At 42.5% G+C, this 25,050-nt stretch overlaps 1 protein-coding gene across 4 annotated transcripts in view; it reads left to right on the top strand.

Moving 5' to 3' along the window:
• Tmem135 (transmembrane protein 135) overlaps nucleotides 1–23,477 on the top strand; it is a 214,153-nt gene extending 190,676 nt beyond the window's left edge. For all 4 annotated transcript variants that reach the window (XM_050127240.1, XM_050127241.1, XM_050127238.1 and 1 more), the window contains 9 exons: nucleotides 4,971–5,012; nucleotides 8,450–8,596; nucleotides 10,931–11,000; nucleotides 13,298–13,465; nucleotides 16,148–16,211; nucleotides 16,961–17,037; nucleotides 18,660–18,758; nucleotides 19,550–19,617; nucleotides 22,078–23,477. In XM_050127240.1, the coding sequence (XP_049983197.1) occupies nucleotides 4,971–5,012; nucleotides 8,450–8,596; nucleotides 10,931–11,000; nucleotides 13,298–13,465; nucleotides 16,148–16,211; nucleotides 16,961–17,037; nucleotides 18,660–18,758; nucleotides 19,550–19,617; nucleotides 22,078–22,210 (868 nt within the window). In that variant the 3' untranslated portion in view covers nucleotides 22,211–23,477. The remainder of the gene's footprint in view (nucleotides 1–4,970; nucleotides 5,013–8,449; nucleotides 8,597–10,930; nucleotides 11,001–13,297; nucleotides 13,466–16,147; nucleotides 16,212–16,960; nucleotides 17,038–18,659; nucleotides 18,759–19,549; nucleotides 19,618–22,077) is intronic.
• The last annotated feature ends 1,573 nt before the right edge of the window (nucleotides 23,478–25,050 follow it).

Here is a 25,050-nt window from a genome sequence, read left to right as displayed (position 1 = left end):
TTATGCCATGCATTGTTCTGAAGAAATATAAGTGAAACTTAGGAAATATTTTATATTGATTGCATTCACCCAGTGGTTGAAAACTGAGCAGACAATGTTTTTTGTTGCTGTTGGCATTGTTTTTAGCTTCCTGGAGAACACAGAGTGGCGCGGAAAGGCAGCTCACAGCAGCCAGTTTCCCACGTGCTGGCTGGGCAAAGGAGTCGTGCACTAAATGCTTTACAATTTTGTGAAGTTACAGAACTATAGAAAGAAACATCAAAACTCAAATATCATGATATTTACTTAACAAGCATAGTGTAAGTTTTTGCTAGTGACATTTTGAATTCCCTGTAAAAACTATGTTTAAGAGAAAGCTCGACAAAAAGGTGGCTTCCTAGGTATAAGGTCTTCCCGGGCGGTTCTCTAGTGACACCTGCTGGTACAGTATTGTAATGACAATCACAAAATGGCAAGTTTTTTCGCCGGGATTAAGTAAGCTTGGGAGAGAAAAAGCATTCTTCTTGTTTTTACTGTTATTTGTGCATATAACTCAAAATTTTGACATTTTATCAAGAATTTTATTTTAGTAACATAAGTATTAGGCCTCACTGTGCATCTGGGATGTGGTGTGCAATTCCAACCCTCACCTTTGGTAATAGCAGTATATCGACAGAGGCTTTTGTGCAGAGATGGAAACCCCTTTCTCCTTTGAGTTTACTGTCTTCTTCTTATTATACCTTATACTAGCACAGAGCCTTGCACAAATAGAACATATGTTGAATTATAGTTAGTTTGTATCTTCTGCACAGACTAAATAGGAGTGTAGGCATGCATGAGTTGAATGTATTATCTTTGTGGACACTTGAAAACAGAATGAGACTCTTTTCTAGAAGGTGATATTATTTGAAGAAATGGCTGTGATGTTTTTCTATAAAAGAGTTTTGGTGCTAGAGTGTATGGGTAAATCATGTACACACACATAACATTTCTTCATGTGTCCTGCTTCCTTCTTTATGACTGTCTGGACTCCTGGATTTACACACTACACAAAAATGAATCAGTCCTCTTCCATGATCCCCAGCCTTGCAGAGCCAGCTGCCTGCATCCTTCACACTCGGTTCATTCAGCAGAGGCTCATCTCACCCTTCAGATATCCAAAACAAATGTCATTTTCTCCCTGAGTCCTGTACCGTTCCTCACGTCAGTAAGTGGCCATTGTGTTCTCTCTGTTTTCTCCAAAGAGCTGTCAGTAACTGGTGAATTCTCTCACTCGTTGACCCCACAGTTAAACTATCACGAAATTTTGGCAGCTCACGTTTGACAAACAGTCACATTTTTCTTCTTTTCCCCTGTGACTGTGGTTTCTAACTCTGCCCTCCTATTGTCTGTTTTCCACCCAGCAGCCAAAATAATTCCCATATGACCTAAGACCTCTTGCACTGCTGAGATCCTTCCAAAGGCCTCCCCATGCCCAGAGGTGCCTCGTAGCATGGTAGAAAACGCCCTCCATTTTGTCTCCATGACCACATTTCCTACCATGACGTCACTCCCCTATTCTGCTCCAATTCTAGGAACCACAGTAGCCTGTCCTCACTGCTTTGTGGGTCACAACCTTGCTTTGCTTTTGTTACTTCAAATTGAAGCGCCCTCTCTCAGTTCCTTAAAAGTTTTCCACCTGATTATCATTCCTTGCCTTTTTTTTTCTTTTTCCTTTTTCTTTTCTTTTCTTTTTTTTTTTCTCTTCAAGATAGGGTTTCTCTGTGTAGCTTTAGTGCCTATCCTGGAACTCGCTCTTGTAGATCAGGCTTGCCTCGAAGTCACAGAGTGACAGCTTCCTGAGTGCTGGCAGTAAAGGCGTGCGCCACCACCGCCTGACACATCCCTTGCCTTCTTAAAGAGATTCTACTTGACCTATTATGGACAGAAAAAAGTCTGGCCTTCACCAAATCTTCCCTCCATAGCTGTGCTGTGTTTTTTTCTTCTTCCTCCTCTTTATTGAATCTTTGGGGTTTCATGAACTTCAATTCTGTTCACCTCCTTGTCCCCTCATATCCCTCTCCCATCCCTGTTGTTCCCCCCCCCCCATGAAAGAAAACAAAACAAAGTAAGCAAGCGCAAAATATGCAGGAACAATAATAAATCCAATAAACCAAAACAGATCAAAAACTACACCAAAACAGAGCAGAAACAGAAACATCTCTGCTTCTCCTTCTCTCCTGTCGCTCCATCACCTCCTCATCCGTCCTGATGGCATTGGGGGCTTTGGTGTGTCATGGAGTATACCCCTTTGTATCAGCTTAACTGGCAACTGTTCATTCGTCATTCATTGGTCTAGTCAAGGCCTCTGGTGTTTGGTACCCCATCTTCACTGGATCCTCACCAGAGCTCTTCTGGGGTATCCTTTGTCTTGGGGATCTTGCTGGTGCGATCCACAGTACCAGTCCATTCATGAGTTTCAGCACGACCTAGATGGGGTAGACACTAGGGCAGGTCAACCCAAGGCCCAGTTGTAGGCCTGGGTGTTAGCCAGGCAGGTCAGACCTAGCCACTGGGGCCGTCTGCCTCTGGTGTGGTGGCAGAGTCAGCTCTCCTAGGTGCATGCCCTCAGGGTAGGTTCATCCTTGCCTGTGGTGAGGCGTGGGGCCCTCTCTTTGGACTCCTTGCTGGGTTTGTACTACTGCAGTTATTCTGTGCTTTAGATTTTTGTTGAGTATCTCCCCCAGTGAGGATGTCAGGTGAGAATGTGATGTTCTTGTGTCCATGGCTACATAATGGAACCTAAGCCAGTTCCTATGCACAGTAGATGCCCAGTATATGTTGAGCAAACCCTTAAGTGGAGACTTGATTTGATCTGCATTGTAATCACCCAGGCCATAGCAAAGTGAGGACCTGCTAATGGGGTTGGCTCTGTTGAAATCTTTAGATCATGCCTTCCTCATTTAACATAGATTTCAGTAATGTTTCAGAGTTAGGCTAATGCCTACACAATACACACAATGTCAAAATATGGGACCACATTTTAAAGATTCTTCTTACAGGAATAGTTACTTTGACCCTCAGTCACCTTAACAAACCTTGTACACATGAATGGAAGAAAGAATAGCCCCTTTGAATACATGTTAGGACTTTATCAGTGTGAAGTGCTCCCCACAGGGCCCTACTGGAGAACCTGACTACATCATCATGAAATTGCAGATTCATTTGTACACTCTCCTTTTATGCTTGAAAGCCACTTTGTGATGTTTGTTCTGCAGTTACAATGTATTTGTGACCCTATACAATGTATTGTGTAGGGTCACAAATATGCCTTGCTGACCGGACCAACTGTCAGAATCTTTCAACTATCCCACACTGCACAAAGACAAAAGGCTGTCTTTCAACAGTGACAGCTCAAAACCAAAATTGGTTCCCAGGTGGACATAATCTTTTAATCGATCCGTGGCTTGCTTTTCCCTAGTCCGTTCCCTGCTCCTTCACCACTGCAACAATGTAGGTTACGGGTTTTCAATTACTGTGAACACTTTCTCCTGATGGATGAAGATAAGGTTAAGAAGTTTAATAATGTAATTTGCACAAAAACAGTTTTAGTTTAATTTATAAATTATTTTGCCTTCATGGCCATTCTGTGTATACAGTTATGTAGTATATTAATGAAATTTTACGGTTACATTTCCCACTGAAATGTATGGTAACATGACCTCTGAAATAAATACTTCAGTGTTTTACAACATCTTCATGTAGCTTAAATATTTTCTAAGCTTCTAGGTCACATCCAATAAAATGCATTTTTGTAAATTTTAAGATAGTCTATTATTTTGTGTATTTCCTTTATGACTTATCATACAAGTAATGAATAGAATCAGTTGCCCACTTATATTTGAAGATATACTTTTTAAATTTAGGCTCTCATGAGACCATCATTGTATCACTAATCTTTATAGATTTTTAAGAGATTTTGAAAATAAATATCCTTAATTTTATGACTGAATATAAATATCCACAAAGGTTCTTTGTGGATATAATCATTTTTGCATGAGTGGCTTTTGAGAACTGATGTCTTTATGTATTTGTTGTTAATCTAAGAATTTTTTTTTTTTTGGTTTTGGTTTTTCGAGACAGGGTTTCTCTGTAGCTTTGGTGCCCGTCCCGGAACTAGCTCTGTAGACCAGGCTGGCCTCGAACTCCCAGAGATCTGCCTGTATCCTCCCCAGTTAGAGACAGTACGATAGCAGGAGGATGAGAAGGGGAAATGCCTGATGGTTAATACAGGTTACCACTGCCGCAATTCCCGCCCCTGGAACTGAGTCCTGTAAGTCTGTTAGTCCTGTGACCTCCTGAGGTGAGGTTGTTGGAGGGCTTGAGCCGGCATGCAAGTACGAATGCGTGAAAGCCGACCTGCAGAGCTGTGCTGTTATCAAACAGAGCCTGAATGAAGGGCCCAGACTGCCCAGCGATGATAAATACTCAGGAAATACTGTTTGGATTCTTCTCCTCCCAGTCTCACTCAGTTCCTGTCCCATGTCCTGTGTTCTCCTTGGCTGAAATGAACTGACCTCCTTTCTGTGCCTCTTTGACTCTGCTCCTTGCTCCTTGCTGCACTGCACCCACTGAGTTAACGAGAGAGAAGTCAGGACCTTGAGTTGACGTCTGTATGATACTCAGAGAGTGGCTGTGTTGTTCATCTTCACGGGAAAGCAGCCCCAGGGATCGGGTAGAAGGAAGAGTGTTTTACCCCCATTTTAGATCCAGGTGGAGCCCGTGGAAGATTGTCTTCAACCCTGGTCTGAGGCCTGAGCCCCAAGCTCTGTTCCTGTGTCACAGGAGAGCTTGGGTACACGAGTGAGCGAGGTGCCTCGCTGCAGCTGTCATTGCCGTGACATTACCCAAAGGTTGCGCACGCTAAGCCGTTTCTAGGACGATAAAGCCATTTACTATACTACTGCATATTCCTAAACATGTCATTTGATGATCTCAAATTTTTGTTTTAGGTGCAAAGATGGTTTGAAAGGCTTTACGTTTTCTGCACTTAGGTAAGTAACATTCTGTTTTTCTGTTGAGAGAAAGTTCAAATTAACTTAATCTTTTAAAAATGTGAGCGTATGTAATTACAATAAAGATTTACTAACTTAGCTTTTAATCTGACAACAGTTTTAAAAGTCGCAACAGTTTTTCTTTGCCTTCGTGGATAGTTTATTGAGTGGTTTGCTAGACTGAGTTGCAGGTGGGACTTATGGACTGTCAAGCACAGGAGGCCCTAAGTGCTCCTAGAGTGGTTTTTACCTCATCTCTTAGCATAGTAATTGGCCAATTGTATATACTGTATAAACATTAGTTATCACCATTATCGTATTTTATAGCTGAAAGCATTTTCATGATGTAGGCGATTAATTTTTTGCAACATTCTGTGAAGTTTGTCTGTCATGTGTTGAATGGCATGTTTCACTAACATCTCACTGCACATACGACATCCAAGCCCACATTTTCCCAGTAGTGTCATAAATGCTTACCCGTCTTGTTTTCCAGTGTCCATAGAGGACTTGCCTAGTGAAGTTTGGGAAGATGGCATTCATTCCAAGCATTAGACAGAAAAACTAGGGTGTGCCTCGGTGCTAGAAGCTTTAAAAGATTGTCTTGTATCTTACTCTGAGGATCAGAGGAGCTTGCACATGGGGCGTTCTAGTGCAGGGCTCACACAGTGAGCTGCAGATTGCTGGCTCACCATCTTTCAGGGGACATACATATGAGGCTTTGCTTTCGATAAGGAAGAATGAAGCAGAGCACTGTTTGTAAATAAACGCATCTGTTGGGGAATAGGTAGTTTTCGCTGGTGGAGTCGGAGTGTCAAAGACAAGGGTCAGGGTAGGGGAGAGGCTGGTTTGTATTTGATAAGTGGGGGGTAGAGAGCTGCTTAAAGATTTTTGAGGGAGGTGAGAACCGTGACTTGGAAGGTGAGTCCAGCAGAAGTAATTGGGTGACAGAGAGCTAGCGGCAGAGAGACAAGGTAAGTACTGGGACTCGTGGGATAATGGGAAGGTTGAGGAGAAAACTAAGCTTTTAATGGAAGAAAGTGAAAATTAGTGGATGGTGCTTCCATCTCCTACAACCTGGAAGCCAAGTGTGCAGAGGAGGCAGAAAGTGAGGAAATGCAGATTACTGGATGGTGTTTACACCTCTGTAGAGATAGGAGCAGCGGGACTGCGTCCCTGGCATCCGGCCGCCCGCATGGCTAGCTTATGCCCGAAATAATTACACGGAAACTGTATTCTTTTAAACACTGCCTGGCCCATTATCTGTAGCCTTTTACTGGCTAGCTCTTACATATTAATCTAACCCATTTCTAATAATCTGTGTAGCCCATGAGGTGGCTTACCAGAGAAGATCTTAACCTGCGTCTGTCTAGAGTGGGAGAATCATGGCGACTCCTGACTCAGCTTCTTTCTCCCAGCATTCTGTTCTGTTTTTCTCTGCCTACCTAAGGGTTGGCCTATCAAATGGGCCTAGGCAGTTTCTTTATTAATAAGAAATCATTCCCACATCACACCTCTTACAACCTGGAAGCCAAGTGTGCAGAGGACATTGGCACTAACACAGAGTTGAATGGCGTGATGGGAAATTGGTTTCGGATTTAAAACAGCAAAACTTGAATCCGCTGTGTAAGTGGAGTGTTTCAGTGGTGGAACACCTGCCTATAATTTAGGAGACCCTGTGCGAAGTCACCTGGAGTGCAGGAGACCCTGTGCGAAGTCACCTCTGGTGTAGGAGACCCTGGGCACAGTCACCTGGAGTGTAGGAGACCCTGGGTACAGGCACCTGGAGTGGAGACCCTGGGAGCAGCCACCTGTCTGGAGTGTGGGAGACCCTGGGCACACCTGTCTGGAGTGTAGGAGACCCTGGGCACAGGCACCAGCAGGTGTGGAGAGGAAGTGAAAGCTGTGGTGATGAACCGGTGGTAACTAGACTCCTGAAGCCATGGTGCACATAAAATTTTTACTTTACGTTTTTCATCAAGGCATAAATGAGAAAATAACTCTTTTGCCTTTGTTCTTAAAAGATGATAAAGGATGCTTTTTAAACTGAAGATTGATGATAAAACAAAAAGATGATTTTCTTAAGAGAAAATTATGCCTCATTTTCCTAAGATTCCCCAAATCCTTAGAAAAATCTTCAGATATCTCAGATATTTTTGTATCTCTTCTTCATATGCATTTTGGACCAGGGTCTTGTTTGGAATATCTGCACTTAACTTCTTCTGTGTTTTAGGACAGCATTCCTAGAAAACTTCATTATTGCAAGTTTTCTGCTTAAAAATAGTGGTTAAGCTGCAAATTATTGCATTGATATGGTCCATGTCCTTCTACTAAACAGGTTAGGTGTCATTTTAGAGTGCCTGTATTGCCCAGTGATTACTCTTAGAGATTTAAAGATGGCTTAGAATTCTAGTACCAAAAGTAAGATTCTGTTTTTATTGTCAAATTTTAGTGTCAAAATAATGGGTTAATGCACATTGTTCTTGGAGTTTTCTTAAATCGTTACCTTGCATGGTTTTCTAATCTGCATATTCCCATTGTTGCCTGATTTTTTATTGCAGACACATGCAATGAGTTTATAGCCTGTCAAAAAATACAAGATTTATCATTAATTACAGAAGGGAGGGGACAGAAATATACTTGTGGTGGCCAAACTTAGTATGACTTCCTTGCAGTGTTATGAGCAAAGGCTGTTCCGTGCCTGATGGATTTTGTGACGCTGGGCCACTCTGAAATTCAGATGAACGTGAATGGATGCAGTTGCCGTCAGGCTCAGAGGGTGCTCCTCCTCTGCAGATCACTGTGATTGCTCTATCATGAAAACACATTGTTTTTGTAGAGGAAAGTCCCCTTGATCTGTTGAAGCCATTGATAAAGCAGGCAAGTTAATGTCTACTGGCTGGAGTCAAGCAAAAAAAAAAAAAAAACCTTTAGAATATAAAACTTTACTTTAATTCTAAAAAAAAAAGTGTTTTAAGGCATTCTGTGAAAGAGTGCATGGACTCTAAAGGTAACCTTCATCTGCTATCTATCTGTGAAAGAGTGCATGGAGTGTGGGGTTGGGAGCCTACTTTGGATCTAATAGCCATCAGCTTGGCTGAATGAGACAGCAGTTCAGTTGTAATTATGATTGACTTGTGGATGCAAACTGGCCTGCTTCTCTTGAAAAACTTAAAGCCTGTAATACCTTAAGGATGTCCTGAGCGCCTCATAGAAGTTCTATAGTATATTGTAGTTGATCAGTTTGATTTAAAAATATCAGCATATCAGGTAAATTCAGATTTTTAAAATCCTTTTTAGAGTGTATTACAATTTTATGTAAGTTGTGAAAATAATGTTTTAACTAAAAACCTCTCTAAACTATATTTGTATTGAAGCTTTTTTTTCCTACTGAACAAAGTGAGCGGTGAAGGTGACTGACACCGTGCTCTCTCCTCCAGGTTCATTGTGGGGAAGGAAGAAATTCCCACACATTCGTACTCACCAGAGACCGCGTATGCGAAAGTGGAGCAGAAGAGGGAGAGGCACAAGGGAAAGCCAAGAGGGATGAACATAATCGCGCTGGTTAGGACGCTCGTGGATTCCATGTGAGTGCACTGTCCCTGCCCTCCATGTCCCTGCCTCCCACAGGCTCTAAATGCTGACACCTGTATTTCCTCGTCAGAGAATGATGTCACTCTTTTGTTCCAGCAACCCCCATACCTAGAGCTTATAAAAGGGACGTGATAGCGAGGGACTGCTCTTCAATCTTTCTCACTGGACAGTGTCATCAGATGCCTTTAGTACAGATTTTCCTGGACACGAAAACATTTTCTCTTCATTCTGGGTAGAGTTAAGGAGGCTTGAGAAGGGAGGAGTCAGGACGCATGGTTTGTACTCCGTGGCTGTCAGACCGTGGGAGAATTAAGATGATACAGGAGGAAGGAGCAGACCTTGACTAAAGGAGGTTTCCTAGCAGTAGGAGAATTCAGGGCTCTGGGATGGACTGTTCGTTTGCTGTACAGAAAGAGAAATCTGTACATTTCGAACATTCGTTTTTATTTTAGCATAGACATTTAATAAAATAAATTTAATGGTTTAAAATTATGGCATCAGCCAATGAAACGAACAGGACAGTGATATGTTTTAGAGAGAACAGACTGAGAAGGCAACATTGAGAGAAACAAGATCATTTGTAGGGAGAAATTAGGAAGCCTACCTTTGACTCTTAATTTGCCTCCAGCAGCCCTGTGAATTTGGACAAGTGAGGAAAGCACCATTCTTCCGAAAATCCTTGTCTGTTACCTGGGGTTGACAGTAAATGAAATGGCGCGTGCGGAACTGCCTGTCGGACTCTGTAGACACAGCTGCATTTCTGATGAATCAGGTTTTTTATCTTCGTATTAGTCTACACTGTACGGAGGAGATAGCAAAGGAAGGAAGGCTGGGGCAGGACAGGTGTGCCAGTGAACTCATTAAGCAAATGCAAAGCTAGGTTTGGGTTACCTGAGTGAAGCGAAGAGACGCTTCCCCTTAACCGAAGTAACTGAGAGGATAACAAGTGGAGACCATGCATGGCTCCTGGAGTCAGTGCTGATCTGGTCATGAGCGGCCTTGCCCGAGCAGACATGGTCAGCCCACGCAGGTGAAACTACTTACAGAATCATATCAGAGCGAAGCTAAACGTTTGGAAGCAGCACTCTGTGTCACTGGGAGCCATCCTGAGTGTGCAAGGAAAGGTCACAGGACAGCACTGCGGCCTTCGGTACTTGACTTGCTGCTGAAGAAGTTCTGGTAGCAGAACCCGGCCTAGAGGACGCTTAGTCGTATGAAGAGTGATGGTTTGCACAAGGCAGAACTCTCTTCACCTCTGGTCAAGCTTCCAGCTTTACTCCCTCAGTGCTTGCACATGGCCAGACACGGCATATCATTCCCATGACACAGGGCTTATGTCTGAGTGAATGGGTGCCGTCGCCTTTGGCCAGGAGAGGCTGCCTGTGTGACCCAGCTGCAGTGCAGAAGCGGCCTCTTCTGAAAGGTCCCGCTCGCAAGTTAGCACATGGGTCGGAGAGGCGCAGAGCCAGAATGCCGCTCTGCAAGCTACACTTGTACCCAGAAGAGTCTGTGCGTTCCCACTGCAGAAACAGTTAACATGGAAGACGTTAGAGGGACTGCTTTAGAACTTGAACCCTTCAAGGAAAAGGAGAGCGATCGGGAGGCATATTAGTCCACTTCCATTTTTATGCCGAGGGTGAATGAGGGGTCATGGGGTCAGTGCCCCACAAGAACAGTAGTCCTGGCAGCAATGTTTATATGAAACACCAGACTATAAGTGGTTTACAGTTAACTCACAAATAACCTGAGTCCCCACATGATTCCTATTTCCATATTTATTTTAATAACTGAATTTTGAGTTCTGACACTTTATCAGGTTTCTTTTCCAGATGTTTCCTCTCAAATATAATTAGGTATAAATCACTGCACCGGAACACAGTCTCATTATGATTTTGTTCACGTGCTGGCTTCACGGATGATTTATAATCATCATGCTCTGCAACAAGAGATTTAAAGCTCCCCAAATTTGGTGGTGCATATAGACAGCGTATACATACTTTTCTTATTCACTCATAAATAATTGCCAGCATCGTCTTTCTGTTCCAGCACCGGAGATTTTAACTGTGATCACATGTTTTATATGGGGTGTTAGTGACAAAATAAAAATGACAGCCTCTTAACTTTGCTTCTGTATATCATTAAAAAAAAAAGCTGTAACCATTTAGGGGGAAAGTGATATCCTTTTCTTTCATTGGTGAGAAAGTTTTAAAGAATTTTCAGCACATTCATGCACAGTGTGCACACACGCACGCAGGCGCCCCACGTGATACATGATATGCACACGCGCTATAGTTCTAATTAGTGTCATTTCCCTGGTCTGACTCCAGATGCAAGCATGGACCAAGGCACAGATGCTGCAAGCATTACGAAGACAACTGCATCTCCTACTGCATTAAAGTGAGTTTATCAAGGTGTCTACCTTCTCTTTGTCAACAATAGGGATTTATTCTCAAGCAAATCATCAGTAGTCATCTCTAAGGAAATAGAAAAGTCCACAGTAACTCTGCTGCCATTTAATTTGTACTTGACTCCAATCATTTTTCTGATACTATCTTGCTGAATAGAGTTTGCCTCTGTAGCTCATCATCAAGGGAGTTAACTGTGCCCACTCGCACAAATTCCCTGTTCTCTGGGGTCCTTGGGTAATGGTGCAAAGCTACACTTCCTGCTTCCCGTCTCCTCTCTCATCACCAGCCCTAGGAAGAATGTCTGGGACAGGTGGCACCATCTGCTGCAAGTGCCGCAGTTTCGGATGTGCTCACATTCCAATGCTTTAAAAAGTCACTGCTATTTCTTGCAAAGGCTGGATTTTTGGCTCAGTTGATACGAGCCAAGTTCTACAAACCTCGGATGGCAGGACTCCCCCAATGATGTAGAACTTAGGTACTGCCCCCACATCAGTGCTCATAAGTGGACTGCCAAGACTCAGTGCTGCTAGGGACCCTTGCCCAGCTCCACGCTCAGGATCCCCAGAGCTGTGTCTGGGGCTAACACAGTAGAAGGCGTTTTTCTTGTACATTGTCCAGATTAGATTTCCTGCCTCACTTTCAAAGTGGCAACAACAAATAAGCCATAATCTACTGGCTGGCAGAGAAGGAGAATTCTTTCTCATAACTTAGTAAGTGTATTCAGGGGAGAATTCAGGGTGGGAGGTGATACTGAACATTTCTTGGAAAAAAAAAAAAAAACCCACGAGTGAGAATTGCCAAGCAGTCAAAAATCTAGTGATTCTTTGAAACACATTCCAGTGCTAAGGACTTAGCAGTTTATGAAGTGAATGTTACATCCATGAGTGCAGAACTATTTGGAGACATGCTGGAGAGGAGTCTCCATAATGAAAACACTTGGAAGTCTTTCGGTTTGCTTTTGTGAATGTCTTTCTATGTAGCCCTGGCTGTCCTGTACTCTGTGTATCCTAGGCTGACTCTGAACTCATAGAGGTCTGCCTTCCTCTGCCTCTGCTTCCTGAATGCTGGGGATTGAAGGCTAAAATACTGAAGTTTCTCACGAGGTGTGTCTCACTATGGGGGTGCCTTGCTTATACCACATGTGAGACTGCCCCACACCCCCCGTAGTAAAGAGTCCCACCGATGCGTTCTCCTCAGCTCACTCTGCTCTCAGCCGTCCTCACAGGAGCGGTTTCTGCCCACCTCCTTGCTGGCTCTGTGCTTTCTGTCCAAACTGTGTGGCATGTTTTCATGATGGCATCTCTTTTGTGTCTACTTGAATGTCACGTCCTCCGTAGCTTTTCTTTACTATCCAGTCTAATAGAGGTGCTCCAGTGGCCGATGACTTCCTCCACAACACACTGTAATTTGTAATGCATTCCTTTACTCATTTATTTTCTTTTTCCATATGAGGTTCTAAAGCCTGACAAAAGCAAGAACGTGGTCTAGGCTGCCATGTCCCCCACATCTATGTAATTCTGGTATATAATAGACAGCCAAAGAATATTGTCGGATGATATGAAGGTGTCAGTGATTGGTTTTCAAAAATGTTTTAATTTTATCTTTTGAAAACTGAGTGAAAAAAATTAGCCTGTTTGTCATCTCTAAGTCACTACCATAATGTTATGGAGATAAAAGGACTATTTCACTGTTGAGCTAATACTGGGCAGTTTGAGGAAGGCGAACCCGGGGGAATTCATAAATGACTGGCCTGTTTGATTTCCTTCTGGTCACCAGGCCTTAGGAGAGTCCGTTAATTCTTTCTCATAGCAGTTCAGTTGTTTTTCTTTTCCTAGAAAAGAATATTGTGATCTGGAAGGTATAAGCCTGACCTTTAGGAGCTTAGCAGGCAGGCCAAGGTCCCAGCTAGTTCCCTGTTGCCATGGGGGAGACAAGAAGATGGGAAGGCAGGGTTCAGTGTCTTCAAGCTCAGTTTGCTTCACTGCAAAGCAGCTTCGTGTAGTAGATTATAGGAGTCAAGACCTATGTAGAGTTCCCATTTCCTAGGAAATTCCTTATTTAAAAAATATGATACCAGAGCCACAAACAAAAAATTAATTTATCTTCTTTTTTTAAAAAAAAATCCATGTTTATACTGATGATCAGACAGTTCCTATTAAAATTTCCCAAGGAAGTTGGTTTTGTTTACTTTTTTTGGGGGGGGGGGTAGGGGGATTTCCACGCTTGTGTTCCTAAACTCACTGTGGTTATTGTCAACAAAATGTCAAGAGATGGAATTTTCTCTAGGGCTTCATCAGGATGTTCAGTGTGGGCTACTTGATTCAGTGCTGTCTCCGGGTTCCCTCTGCGTTTAGACATCTGTTCACAGAACCATCCCGACTACTTTCGCTCTTCTACAACAAAGAAAACTTCCAGCTAGGAGCTTTCCTGGGATCCTTTGTTAGTATATATAAGGTAAGCTTATCAGAAAAGAAGGAAAACTGGGAACTAAATCAGGGGCTGGAGAGAAGGCTCACCTGTTCAAAGCACTGGCTGCCCTTCCAGAAGACCAAGGTTGGGTTCCTAGCACCCAAATGGTGGCTCACAACCATCTTTATCTCCATGTCCAGCAGATCTTGTGGCCTCTTTTGGCCTTCGTGAGCACCACGCACACATGTAATACACCCACACACCCCTCCCACAACATAGGAAATGGTCATACACATAAAATTAAAGTAGTGAATGAATAATTTTTAAGAAAGAGAAAGAAATGGCATGGCTGTTGTTAGAATAAGATGTGTCTTAACTTAGCTTTTTGGAGTATTTATAATTAGCTTAGCATCATCACCAAGTATAAACAATTTATTATGAACTCAGGTTGTAGAAGCTTGCTTAGAATGTTACTTAATTTGCTTGAATTTATGCCCATATTGTGTTTATATATTTTTTCAGAGATTTATTTTCTTTAGTTTCCAATACATAGGCATTCTAGGGAAATGCATATTTTCTAAGCAAAATATAATAATATTCTGTGTAATTTTTAAAAAAATTTAAACATTTTAATTTAAAATATTTAAGTCATTTTAAACACTTACTGCCTGGTTGCTCATTTCTGAATACACCTGACCTTTCTAGCAGGTGACCAGACTTGGCCAGTGCTGTACTGGTCTTCTCTCCTAACGCACGAGCAGTATTGTAACGCTGTAAAATGGGCAGGGGGGTCCCCTTTTGTGCCCACTCACAGTTCCTGCTGTGCCGTCTAAAGCAGCCAATTCTTGTCACTTCATTCTTCTGCCCCTTTTTGTGTGCCTATAATGTGTGCCTATAAATGTCTCCATATGTCAAAGCCCACAGCAGCACGTGCATAGAGATCATCCTAACACGGACTGTGGCAACATTGAGTGATGGCCTTCTGTGTAGCGGAGGACCACCAGTGTGTTTCTCATTACCACGGAAATGTTTCACTATCTGAATGTTAGTTTGTGAATTTAAACTCCAATTCTAAGGAATGAATTGTTGATTTATGTTGACTTGTGAATATGTTTCTAATTTTGGAGTTTCACCCTTGTCTCTTCCTTTGAAAAGTTGGTATAATTGGTTCCCTCCCCACTGAGATAAGTTCTTACTTTGCCCAGGCTGGTCTTGAACTCCCACCAATACCCCCTTGCCTCGGTCTCCCAAGTTCTGCGATTATGCAGACGAGCCACCATACCTCCATTTAGAACCTAATTTGATATTCTCTGTGATTTAAGTGATTTAATTGGGGGATCTTAGCCTCTTTACATTTCAACTTTGTATAGTATAGTCCAGTTAAGGTCTTTATAGTCTTGTTAGTTGTTTTCTGTTCCATTTTTTCCTTGTTATCCCCTTCTTATTTTGAGCTGTGTATTTTTATTGCTTCATATTATTATTCCTGCTGACTTAGCATTAATACTTATTTTTGTAACAGTGTTTTCATTTGTTTTAGAATATTTTTGGACTTACAAGTTCAGCATTGAATAGTATTATCACTTCATATACAATGTAAAAATATTACACTGTACATTGAATCCGTTTCTAACCCATGTGTTATGCATTTATCTTTAAAGTGCTGAAACTCCACAGTACATTGTTAATATTTTTGTTTTACACTCAACTTGTTTTTTGAAACGCCAAAGAGTAAATATTTTAGGCTTTGAGCCATGTGATCTCTGTCACAACCACTCAGCTGTGTTCTTGTGATAAGAAAGCCATCAAAGCAGCCACAGGCACGGTGTCCACAAGTGAGCATGGCATGGTCCAGTAACACTTACCATACCGAGTTAGAATTTCATAGAATCTTGACATCATAAAATATTATTATACTTTTAGTTTTATCCATGTAAAACTACTTAAAAAACCCAAACAGACCTTGAAACCTGGCGTGATAGAACCTGCCTCTAGCTGCAGTCCTCTGGAGGCTGAGGCAGAAAGATTGAGTGAACCTAGAAGTTCTAGAAAACCCTGGCAGCCGAGCCAGGCCTGCTGTAAAAACAGAACCCAAACAAAGAAACAAACAAAAGCCAGGGTTCCTTTCCAAGCCATAGTAAGCCACACGGAGGCCGTTTTTAGCTAAAAGGCCCATAATTTGTTGACTCTTCTTTGGCTGACTACAGATAAAGGAAACATGTCTTCTAAATTTATCCTCCCCCCCCTCTTTTTATTTTTTATTTTTTAAGCACTCTTCATTTCTTTTTGTAGATCTGAGCTTCTGTCTAGTGTCACCTGCTTTCTGGCTAAAGAGTGACCTTTCTGGTGGGCTGTGTCTGCTGCAGGTGCATTTTCTCTTTCCTTGCTGCTGCTGAGAACCTGTCTGTGGTCCAGCAAACTGGTTTCACAGATGCCTACTTCACCCAGTCCCTTGGCTTTGTTAAGGTGGAAATGGCCTTTTGCTCCTGGTTCCGTGTTTAGGGAGCTGCATTCATGGGCGGGCTTTGGAGAAGCGTTGCAGCAGCGTGTGACATACGATCTAAGTGGATGCGGGGCTGTAAGCTCACTTCCCCGTCTTGGGTCCCAGATTGTCTCACACAGGATCCGGTTGTTGAGAGAATCACTCAGCGCAAGTTTTGTTCTCATGCAATTTCTCCCTCCCCTCAGAAGTAACGTAACCAAGATGGCTGTGTTTTCTCCTTAATACAGGGGACGAGTTGTTTCCTCCGCTGGATCCGGAACCTGGACGACGAGCTACATGCTATTGTGGCTGGTAAGTCAGTCATCCAGAGAATGCTCATTGTTGGAGCAGTCAGTGATGGGATGGCGTGCAAACCCCCATAGCCATTCAGTTTCTTCCTGCCTTGTAATGGCGTCCTTGTGAAGACCCCCGCGAGTGTGTGAGGTTTAAGTGAGTTGAGGCTCACCGGCTGTCTGGTATATGAGTTGGCAATGTAATAACTCGAGTTGTCATCATTGCCAGGAACTTCGAGGATGTGTTGTCAAAGAACACAAAGACAATTATAAAAGTTGTTAATGTGAAGTCCAGTTAGAGTTCTTTACAAATCCATTTTCACCACTGGAGGATGACACGTTTACATAGTTAAAAGGCACTCAATTATGTTATAGAAATAAAAATGAAAGACCTTTGTCTAGGATGTAATGTGTGTACTACTTCAGTTAGCTAAGTCTCGAAGAGCCCAGGCCCTGCCCCTTGGTTTTCCCCTTGTCCAGTGAAGGTGATGCTGTGGCCAATAGCACTGTGCCCACACTGAAAGCAGTCTGAGCTCTTTAAGTTAGGGTTTCTTGTTATGCACTGCTTGTTCTCACCTCTGAAGATGACTGTTTTTATTTAAAATCATGGATTAATGATGTCTCACTGTTTTAGTGTCATGGGACTTGTTGCTGTCGTCGTGTTTTGTCCAGCTGGGGGCAGCTCTGAACGCGCATCTTTTCCTATTTAAGTGAATTGGCGTTTCTGATGACCTTACCATCTGATCAGTCTTTCCCTTGCTGTTCCAGGGTTTTTGGCAGGTGTATCCATGATGTTTTATAAGAGCACAACAATTTCCATGTACCTAGCTTCCAAACTGGTGGAGGTAAGCACAGGCTTCATGCATGAGAAGTTCCCACAGATACAAAGTGTTTGTTGCTGCCTGTAACTGCTTAAGTTGCAAGAATAAGCTAGCTCTGGGTCTAGCCAAGTATTGACAGTTCCCCATTATGTTTATTTCCTTTGCGAGTCTGTGATATTCTCAAGCACAGCACACATGGCAAAAGCATAGTATAAGCAGTCCTCCGTCAGCAGGCACCATGCACATCAGCGCTTGTCAAGATCCACGGTGTCTCTTCATCTGTCCTCTGCCACCCCATCCACACAGACTCAGGATGAATACTTTTAAAAAGAAAACCAGTAGTACTGCCAATGTACCATTTTATGCATTTAAAAAGCCTATTGACTCCATAATAGCATCATTAACTGTTTAGCTTCCTTCTTCCCTGAGGATCTTGTGTGTTTGTGCAGTCCTCTGTTTAGCCCATGCAGAGACTTTCTTAATGTATGTAGTCACCCCTTCTAGCTTCCTCCTCCTGCATTAGGAGTTATTTCTCCCCTCCTCCCTCTCCTGTCTCTCTCCTCTCCCTCCTCCATTAGGTGTTCTCTCCTCCTCCATCCTGTTTGCTTTCCTTCTTTAACGTGTAATTCCTGTCTTTCCTGTAAACTGTTAACTAGATCTAAAAGCTTGCATTTAAGCTTCATTTTTCCTGGAGAACTAGGGGAGCAGAAATGTTTCCCATTGCCATATCGTGTCATGTTTAGAGCTACAGAAGTGTGTGGTTGTCTTTTTGGTAAGCCCTAGTTTGACAGAGCCAACTGGAGGCTCCTCGGTAGACTTCCAGCTCGTATTAGTGCAGCTGTCAATGCTCAGCACTCAGATTCACTGGCTCATTAAGTTGCAGAATGGTGTGGGGGCGCTAGACTGTACTCAGCACCAGGAGGTAGGGGCAGGAGGTCAGAAGTTCAAAGCCATCCTTGGCTATATAGCAAGTTTGAAGCCAGCCTGAGCTACATGGGACTCTCTATTTAAAAAAAAAAAAAAATTACAGAATGAAAGCCTCTAAATGGTGTTATAGGAATGTAATGGCTTGATTTATTTTACATTTTAAGAAAAAAAAGACTATTCTGTAGAGTGTTTTCGAAGTAGGCATGAAGGGCAGTTAGAAGACCATTATGCCTTGCATGGCCTTGGGGGATGGCTGCAGGTTGGTAATCATAATAAAGGAGAGAAGTGCACATAGTCCATGCATCCAGGGCAGAGTTGGTCAGTGTTGCTAGAGGAGAAGAGTAAGAAATAGTTTTCACCAGAGTGCAGGAAATGTATCTGCTCGGCTTGTATTTTGTTCCTTTATAAATAAATCCCTTGCTCCTAACACTCTGCCCATCATATAGTTCAGTAAATGATGGCATAAACGAGCCTAACAAAGGAAGGCAGCAGTTAGGCATTTACAGAAGCATCCAGAAGACATGACATGAGTGCGGCAGAAATAAAGTCACTGCTGTGTGGAGTGAAGGAGAGGCTCCTCGGAACACTAATGGGCAGATGTGCAGGATCTGGGCTCTCTAAGGACAGGCAGAAAATGCCCTTGGGAAGCTCACTCCTCAGTTCTGTCTTAATGCTGCTTCATTTTAAAACCAAGCCTAATCTCTCTGCCTGATTCGCAGACAATGTATTTTAAGGGCATCGCGGCCGGGAAGGTTCCGTATTTTCCTCAGGCAGACACCATCATCTATTCCATCTCCACAGCGATCTGCTTCCACGCAGTAAGTACGGCCGTGGAGAGGCCAGCAGCAGTTTCTGTTTCTGCTTTTCATTAAGCTGCTGGGGACATCGGAGCCTAGGAACACCCTTGTTTGTCATGGTTCCTTCTTGGTGGTTTGTTTCCTCAAACCAAGAAGAGCTGGTATGTCACAAAGCACTAAACGTGTTAATGTCCCAGGCCCTGCTTGAAGAACGGACCAATATTTTTGTTTAAGTAGCGTGCATGGGTGGGTGATTTCCTAGCCTTGTAGGTAGAACACCCTGATGTAATTATTCTAACTGGAGAAAAGAAAGGATGTGAGCCTTAAATATGAATATACTCAGGTGCCCTCCTGGACACTCCATGACATTCCTCGGGAATGACGCGGATGAGCCAGCTTGAGCTCTCTGGGTTTGTCTCATTCTTGTAGTGGCTGGGTTAAAGGTCATTGCAGAAGTGTGTGTGTGTGTGTGTGTGCGCGCGCGCGTGCGTCGGGGTGGGGGTCCTCGTGCTTGCTCTTCCTCACAGGGGTGCTGTCAGATTGAAGCTCAGAAACATCAAATTGTCTGCTATCTCGTGGACCTTATTGCTTCCTGATAAAGATGGCTGCTGGCCAGTTGTCATCTCGAAAGCAGACATCTACTTGAAAGCATGTTAGCAGAGGTTCTTATAGTGTCTTCACATAAGAGCGTGTCTTTGTTGTCATCACTGAAACTTTTAAAATGCACCAAATGTAGAGCTGAAAACTGCTTTATTGCCTGAGCCTGCAGTATTTGTATTTACTGAAATAACTCTCAAATTGGATACTCTTAGGCTGTTATGGAAGTTCATAACTTGCGACCATCCTACTGGAAGTTCCTTTTAAGGCTCACCAAGGGCAGGTAAGTGATCAAGATATTTTCAACACTTATAAAAAATGAAGAACTCTATAAAGAAATGTCTTTGTCCCCTGAGGGAATATTCTTTCAGTGGTAAATTAGTTATTTATATGTAAATCAAATTTGACCAACTTAATAAATGCACCAGATTTCCTTTGAGTGAAGATTAAATATTTGACTAATGTTTTTATTACAATAGTTTGGATATTTTACAGCTTCTAGGTTAGTCTTCTTACTTGTTTGTCACTGATTAGATAATCGGCACTTAATCTTATCTATCTGTATATCTTTAAACTCTTCCTTTGTTTAAAATATTAATCATGCTTAAACTGGGAATGTAGCTCAGTGGTAGAGTTGCCTGGAGAGTACAGACTCCAGCACACACATGCACACACATGCACACACACGCACACACACGCACACACACGCACACACGCACTCACAGTAAGTATATCCATTAAATGACTCATCTCTACAGAATCAACTGATTTTAATTTTAGGAAAATTACTGTTTTTTGTTGCCTCATATCATGTTAATTTCCTTTCACCAGCTGTTCCTATCTCTTTCTTTTCTCCTCCCAGTTCCCACCCCTTTGGTCTTAATTGTGTTGTTTTGGAGAGAGTTTTTCCTAATAGACAAGTAGGCTGATGGAATTGTACTTCAGCCCTGGTACCTTCACCTCTCCTACTGTGGTTCATGTGTTTTCTCTCACAATCTTCATTTTCTTTTGTTCTTTAATAAAGTAATTCTACACTGTAGTCTGTTCTGTGTTACTATGAGGGATTACCTGACACTGGGTGACGTGTATATGAAAAAGGTTTGTTTGACTCTTGATTCCTGTAGCTGGAAGGTCCAGGCAGCACATCACTGTGTTATGGTAAAGATTCACAGGAAGTGTCAGAGTGTGGCAGAGAAACAGAATGGGGAAAGCCAAGCACGCAACATGGCTGTGCTTTGTAGTCTGTTCACATGGAAACTGACCCCTGTCTGCAGGGCCCATACCTCTGTAGTTAATCCTTAATCAGCACCAATCAGTCCTTTTGTGAGCATCAGGTCCTCTGTGATTTACTTTGCATTATGCCTCGTTTCATAACGCTCCCACTACCAGAGAGGGACCATGTTTTCTGTATGTCCTCCTTTGATGGACAGACTACCTCGTTCTGTAGCACATACACAGTTAGTTATTCAGGTCTGTAGTGGTGCTCAGTAGACCAGGTAATCACAGCTCTCAACAGTGCTGTCATTATTACCAGCCCACACAGCAAGCGCTTATATAGTGCTTTCCCTGTCCCAGACAAGTTTTAAGGTACATGTGGTAAGTACGTACAGATTTAATCCTTCAAGTGGGTAAATTGCTATTCTCATATGGGTATGAAGAAACCAGGAATCACACAAAGGCTCGCAAGCTTGCTGTGTCACACAGTAAGCGGAAGAGCTGGCCTGTAGACCATCAGTGTGACTTTAGAATTCTTGCTCTTAGCTCTGACAGAATGCAGCTTCCATATTATTGTACTTTCATCCATCCGTCATTGATATTTTTGTACATGCAAGAGTTTTACCAGTGAATAGTTTGGAAGGGGCCTTACTTTGGTAAAGAACTAAAAGTTGTATTTATTGGATTTTGGAATACTCATTCTGGCCAGCAGTTCAGAGTTAATGTCATTCTGCTGTCTTCTCCATGAATGCAGCGATTCTGAACAAGAAGGGAGACCTAAGGGCGGTCCATCCTGTGCATCAACTCACATGTTCTTACTATTGCTTTATCTCTGGGGTTGGATAATGGTTAACGCGGGCTGTATCTTTTTTAAGGGTTGCATCCTTCGACGTGTGTTTGTTTGTGTGTCTGTGTTTGTGTGTGTCATGGCAGTCAGTCAGTTCTCTTTCTCAACATATGGTTCTAGGGATGGAGGTCATGCTGTCAGCGAGTCCTTTACCTTCTAAGTCACCTCACACACCCACAAGAATTTATGTTTACTCTGTTTTATTACAAATGAGAGAACCTGTCTGCTGTTTGCTTTTTAATCTTTAAATATTTGCATATTTGGATTGTTCTATTATCACTGGGAGACACTAAGGTCTCAGTTATGAGAGCAGTTACATTTAAGGCCTTTGCTTCATTGGTAAATGTTTGATAGTTCATTATGTACTTAGTATCCTGTGTGATATTTTTCATCAGGGAAATACTAGCTAGGTCAGATTTTGTGTTCAGACCATCTAATGTAAGGAGTTCTGGACATGTTTGAAATTATAATTGATGACTGTGGTTTGTGACCTTGGGGGTCATCTTTTTAAATAAATCGGGACAGTGATGTTTAGGCGTTGCGGTGCCTATGCAGTGTTTGAAACTGCCACTTAGTTTCAGGGTTTTTGCCTTGCCAGTCCTTGCCAACTCAGTCAGAGGATGCGCTCGCTTTGCCTCGTGGACGTTGCTCATGGTTTCTGAATTGTGTCCTCTTCCACAGGTTTGCACTCATGAACCGCAAAGCCCTGGATGTCTTTGGTACTGGTGCATCTAGAGAATTTCACAACTTCATCCCCAGACTAGACCCACGATACACAGTTGTCACGCCGGAGCTGCCCATAGACTTTTCTTGAAGATGACTGTAACTCATGGACTGTGTTTTGCCATTTTCTCCCGAAGAGTTAATATGTTCAACACAGAAGGGGCCCAAGCTGAACCTCAGTGTTATTTCAACGAGAGATGCTTTTTCTTTCTTTCCGTACCAATCAGAAATACAGAAGCTTTTTAGAAAGGCATTGCTTAATAATTAAGCTTCCTCTGTAGCCAGAATCTGATTCTGGACCATGTAGTGTTGACATTGTGATATATTATTGATTAAATTATGTCCACAAAGAATATTGAATAATCTATGTAGAAATATAATAATAAGAGTATACTTAAAATTACTTTAAAAGATGTCTTTAGTTCATTCCAATAGAATTCTTGGTCAAAGATAAGAATATTTCTCCACTTTAGGATTTATAAAGGATCACGGGTACCTGAATTCAATCTGTGCTTTTTGAGCTTTTGAGTGGATTTCTGTAGCTGTGGGGCGTTGGAGGTGCAGAGATCCCTCCACAGGCATTGCTGCTTCAGTGTGGCCGTTCTTATTTCAGGGATACAGACGTGGTTACTTGGGCCAGTGTCATGGTGGTATCCATGCTCTTTTGCTCAGCGGACAGTCCCGTCTCTCTTCGTGACCAGGTGGACTGTTTGGCAGTCCCATGACCTTACCTGCCACTAGCAGGATAGGAGCTAATAGAAACCAACATGAGCAGACTATGTCTGAGTGTGCACAGGGGTGTTGCACCAGAATATTGTCAAGCAGACATCTAAAGGCCAATCTCCACACCTCCCACAAGTGTATTACGTTTATTTTCCCTTACAGTGACCGAACCCTTAGCGACTCAGTTTGAATGCCATTGGCGTATTAGAAGGGGTTAAGATGCTATGGAAAAAAAGAGCTTTGGGCCAGTTTGACAGTTGGTAGCCTCTCTACTGTCTCACCTAAGTGGGATGCTTTATACCTAAAAATGGGAAAATGCAGTGATTTCTGCCCCTGCTTCCTGTCCTCTCTGGAGTTAAGGGACAACCCATAGCTGGTGCTGATTACGGAAGCAGTCCAGGACAGCTGACTGAAATGCGATGACTGGGTTTTTCTGGGAAAGCTGTACTTTTCTAGGTTAATAAAAGGCTGAAATTGATGGTGTGTCTACAGTTAATGTAATGTATAGGAATTATCTTTAAATATATAATTTCGTTGCTAAAACAGTTTCAGGCCATTGTGAGTTATGCAGTAGAACTTGTGTTATGACAGGGATTGTAACCCAGACATTAAAATGCTTCATCTTCCGCACTCAATTACATCACGCCTTGTATAATTCTGTTTCTGTGTAATCCTATCCTTGGGTGTTATGGTAAATTGAACCCTTACAAAGAGACAGAATCTAGTGCCACCATGTAAGAGAACCACTTTCAGAATTTTGCATTGGGATTCGCTTCCTCGAATGGACTTTCCAATTTAGTCATACCAGTGGTTGAAGGGTCATTTTGGTTTTGGACTTCAGCACCGATTTAATTAATGCAGTTTTAAGTTCCCCCCCTCCCCACTGGAATTGAACTGACGATTGATTAGTCCTGTGTTTACCTTTGGGAATGAAGTATTAAAGCACTGAAAACACCTAACTACCTGCACCTCATTTTCTCCTCTCAGATTGTATGTCTGTTGTATTTTTCCTGTCAGGTTAAAAATCTATTTTAATCCGTAAGTTACTACTTTCATTGACATTAACAGACTGTGATACTGAGTTATTAATCCTATTGAAATGTGCTAAAAATGTTTAGTAAAATCTTGCTTGTTGAAAAGGTGCATTTCTACAAGAGATATATATTTAACAGATTACACTCATGTTTGTATTTCATGTCAAATATAACAAGAAGCAGCCACCATGAAGCAGAATAGAGCAGTGAATGAATGCACAGCGTGGAAGGACAGCTCATTGGCTCACAGGGACAGAGTGAAAACCACAGTTTGAATTCATGAGGACAGTGTACTTGTTCAAACAAACATGAAGAAAACTCGGTTTTCCTAAAGACAATCAAAGTGAGCATCTTTCTGTCTCTCACTAATCAGGTATTGACCGGCAGTCCCTGTGCTCACATATAAAGGCAAATCGATGTCTCCGTTCCAAAACATGTTCGTATTTTCATTGTGCTTTTTCAGTCTCTTTAAATTCCGAAGGCATTTACGTCCTCGGCCAGCTTCTACCAGAACTGACTGTCCTCAACAATGCTTCTTTGGTCTTCCCAGCCTCTGTGCAGAGTGCAAAGCTGTGCCTTTGGGGCAGCCATGTAACTGTCATGCCGTATGTTGCTAAAAGTCTACAGCTGGCACCGAGTAAAGGTTGAGATTACACATGGAGAAATTATCTTGGATATTTTTTAATCTTACCACCTTTTCATCAGTCGTTCTGATGCTCGTTCCTGAACCATCCCTGAGCCCGTTATCTTCTTTTCCTGAATGCTGTGTTCGGTTCATCACTTCTGAAGGTGCTCTCTATGTGTAACTGCCATTCTGCCGCTGTCTCCTCTCCCCTTTGTTTCTGTTTCTTGTTCAGTTAACTGTTACTTAACTCTCAGTGACGTCTTTTTCTTTGCCCTCAGACGTGATAGCCCACCTTGAACTAGGATGTGCACATCATTTGTGCTAGAGCCCACACTGGGTATTTTCACACAGCATGTTCTTGCACTTAGATGCCCCCTCTGTAGAGTGTGTCTAGGTCCCATTTCATCTAGCTGATACTGCACCATCAGCAAGCTTGTGGTGGTTTATCATATCCTCAAGTGTCTGAATTCTGTAATGATGAATTAGCTATGATATTGGTTCCTTTAATTCACAAGAACTGCCCACTGGTTTAGTCTCCCCTGGGTGGGA

Source organism: Alexandromys fortis, unplaced genomic scaffold, assembly GCF_014885135.2.
Source record: "Alexandromys fortis isolate MF-2015 unplaced genomic scaffold, M_Fortis_MF-2015_v1.1 scaffold_272, whole genome shotgun sequence".
NCBI lineage: Eukaryota > Metazoa > Chordata > Mammalia > Rodentia > Cricetidae > Alexandromys > Alexandromys fortis.
Note: the sequence above shows the minus strand (reverse complement) of the source record. Positions and strands in the feature narration are given on the sequence as shown.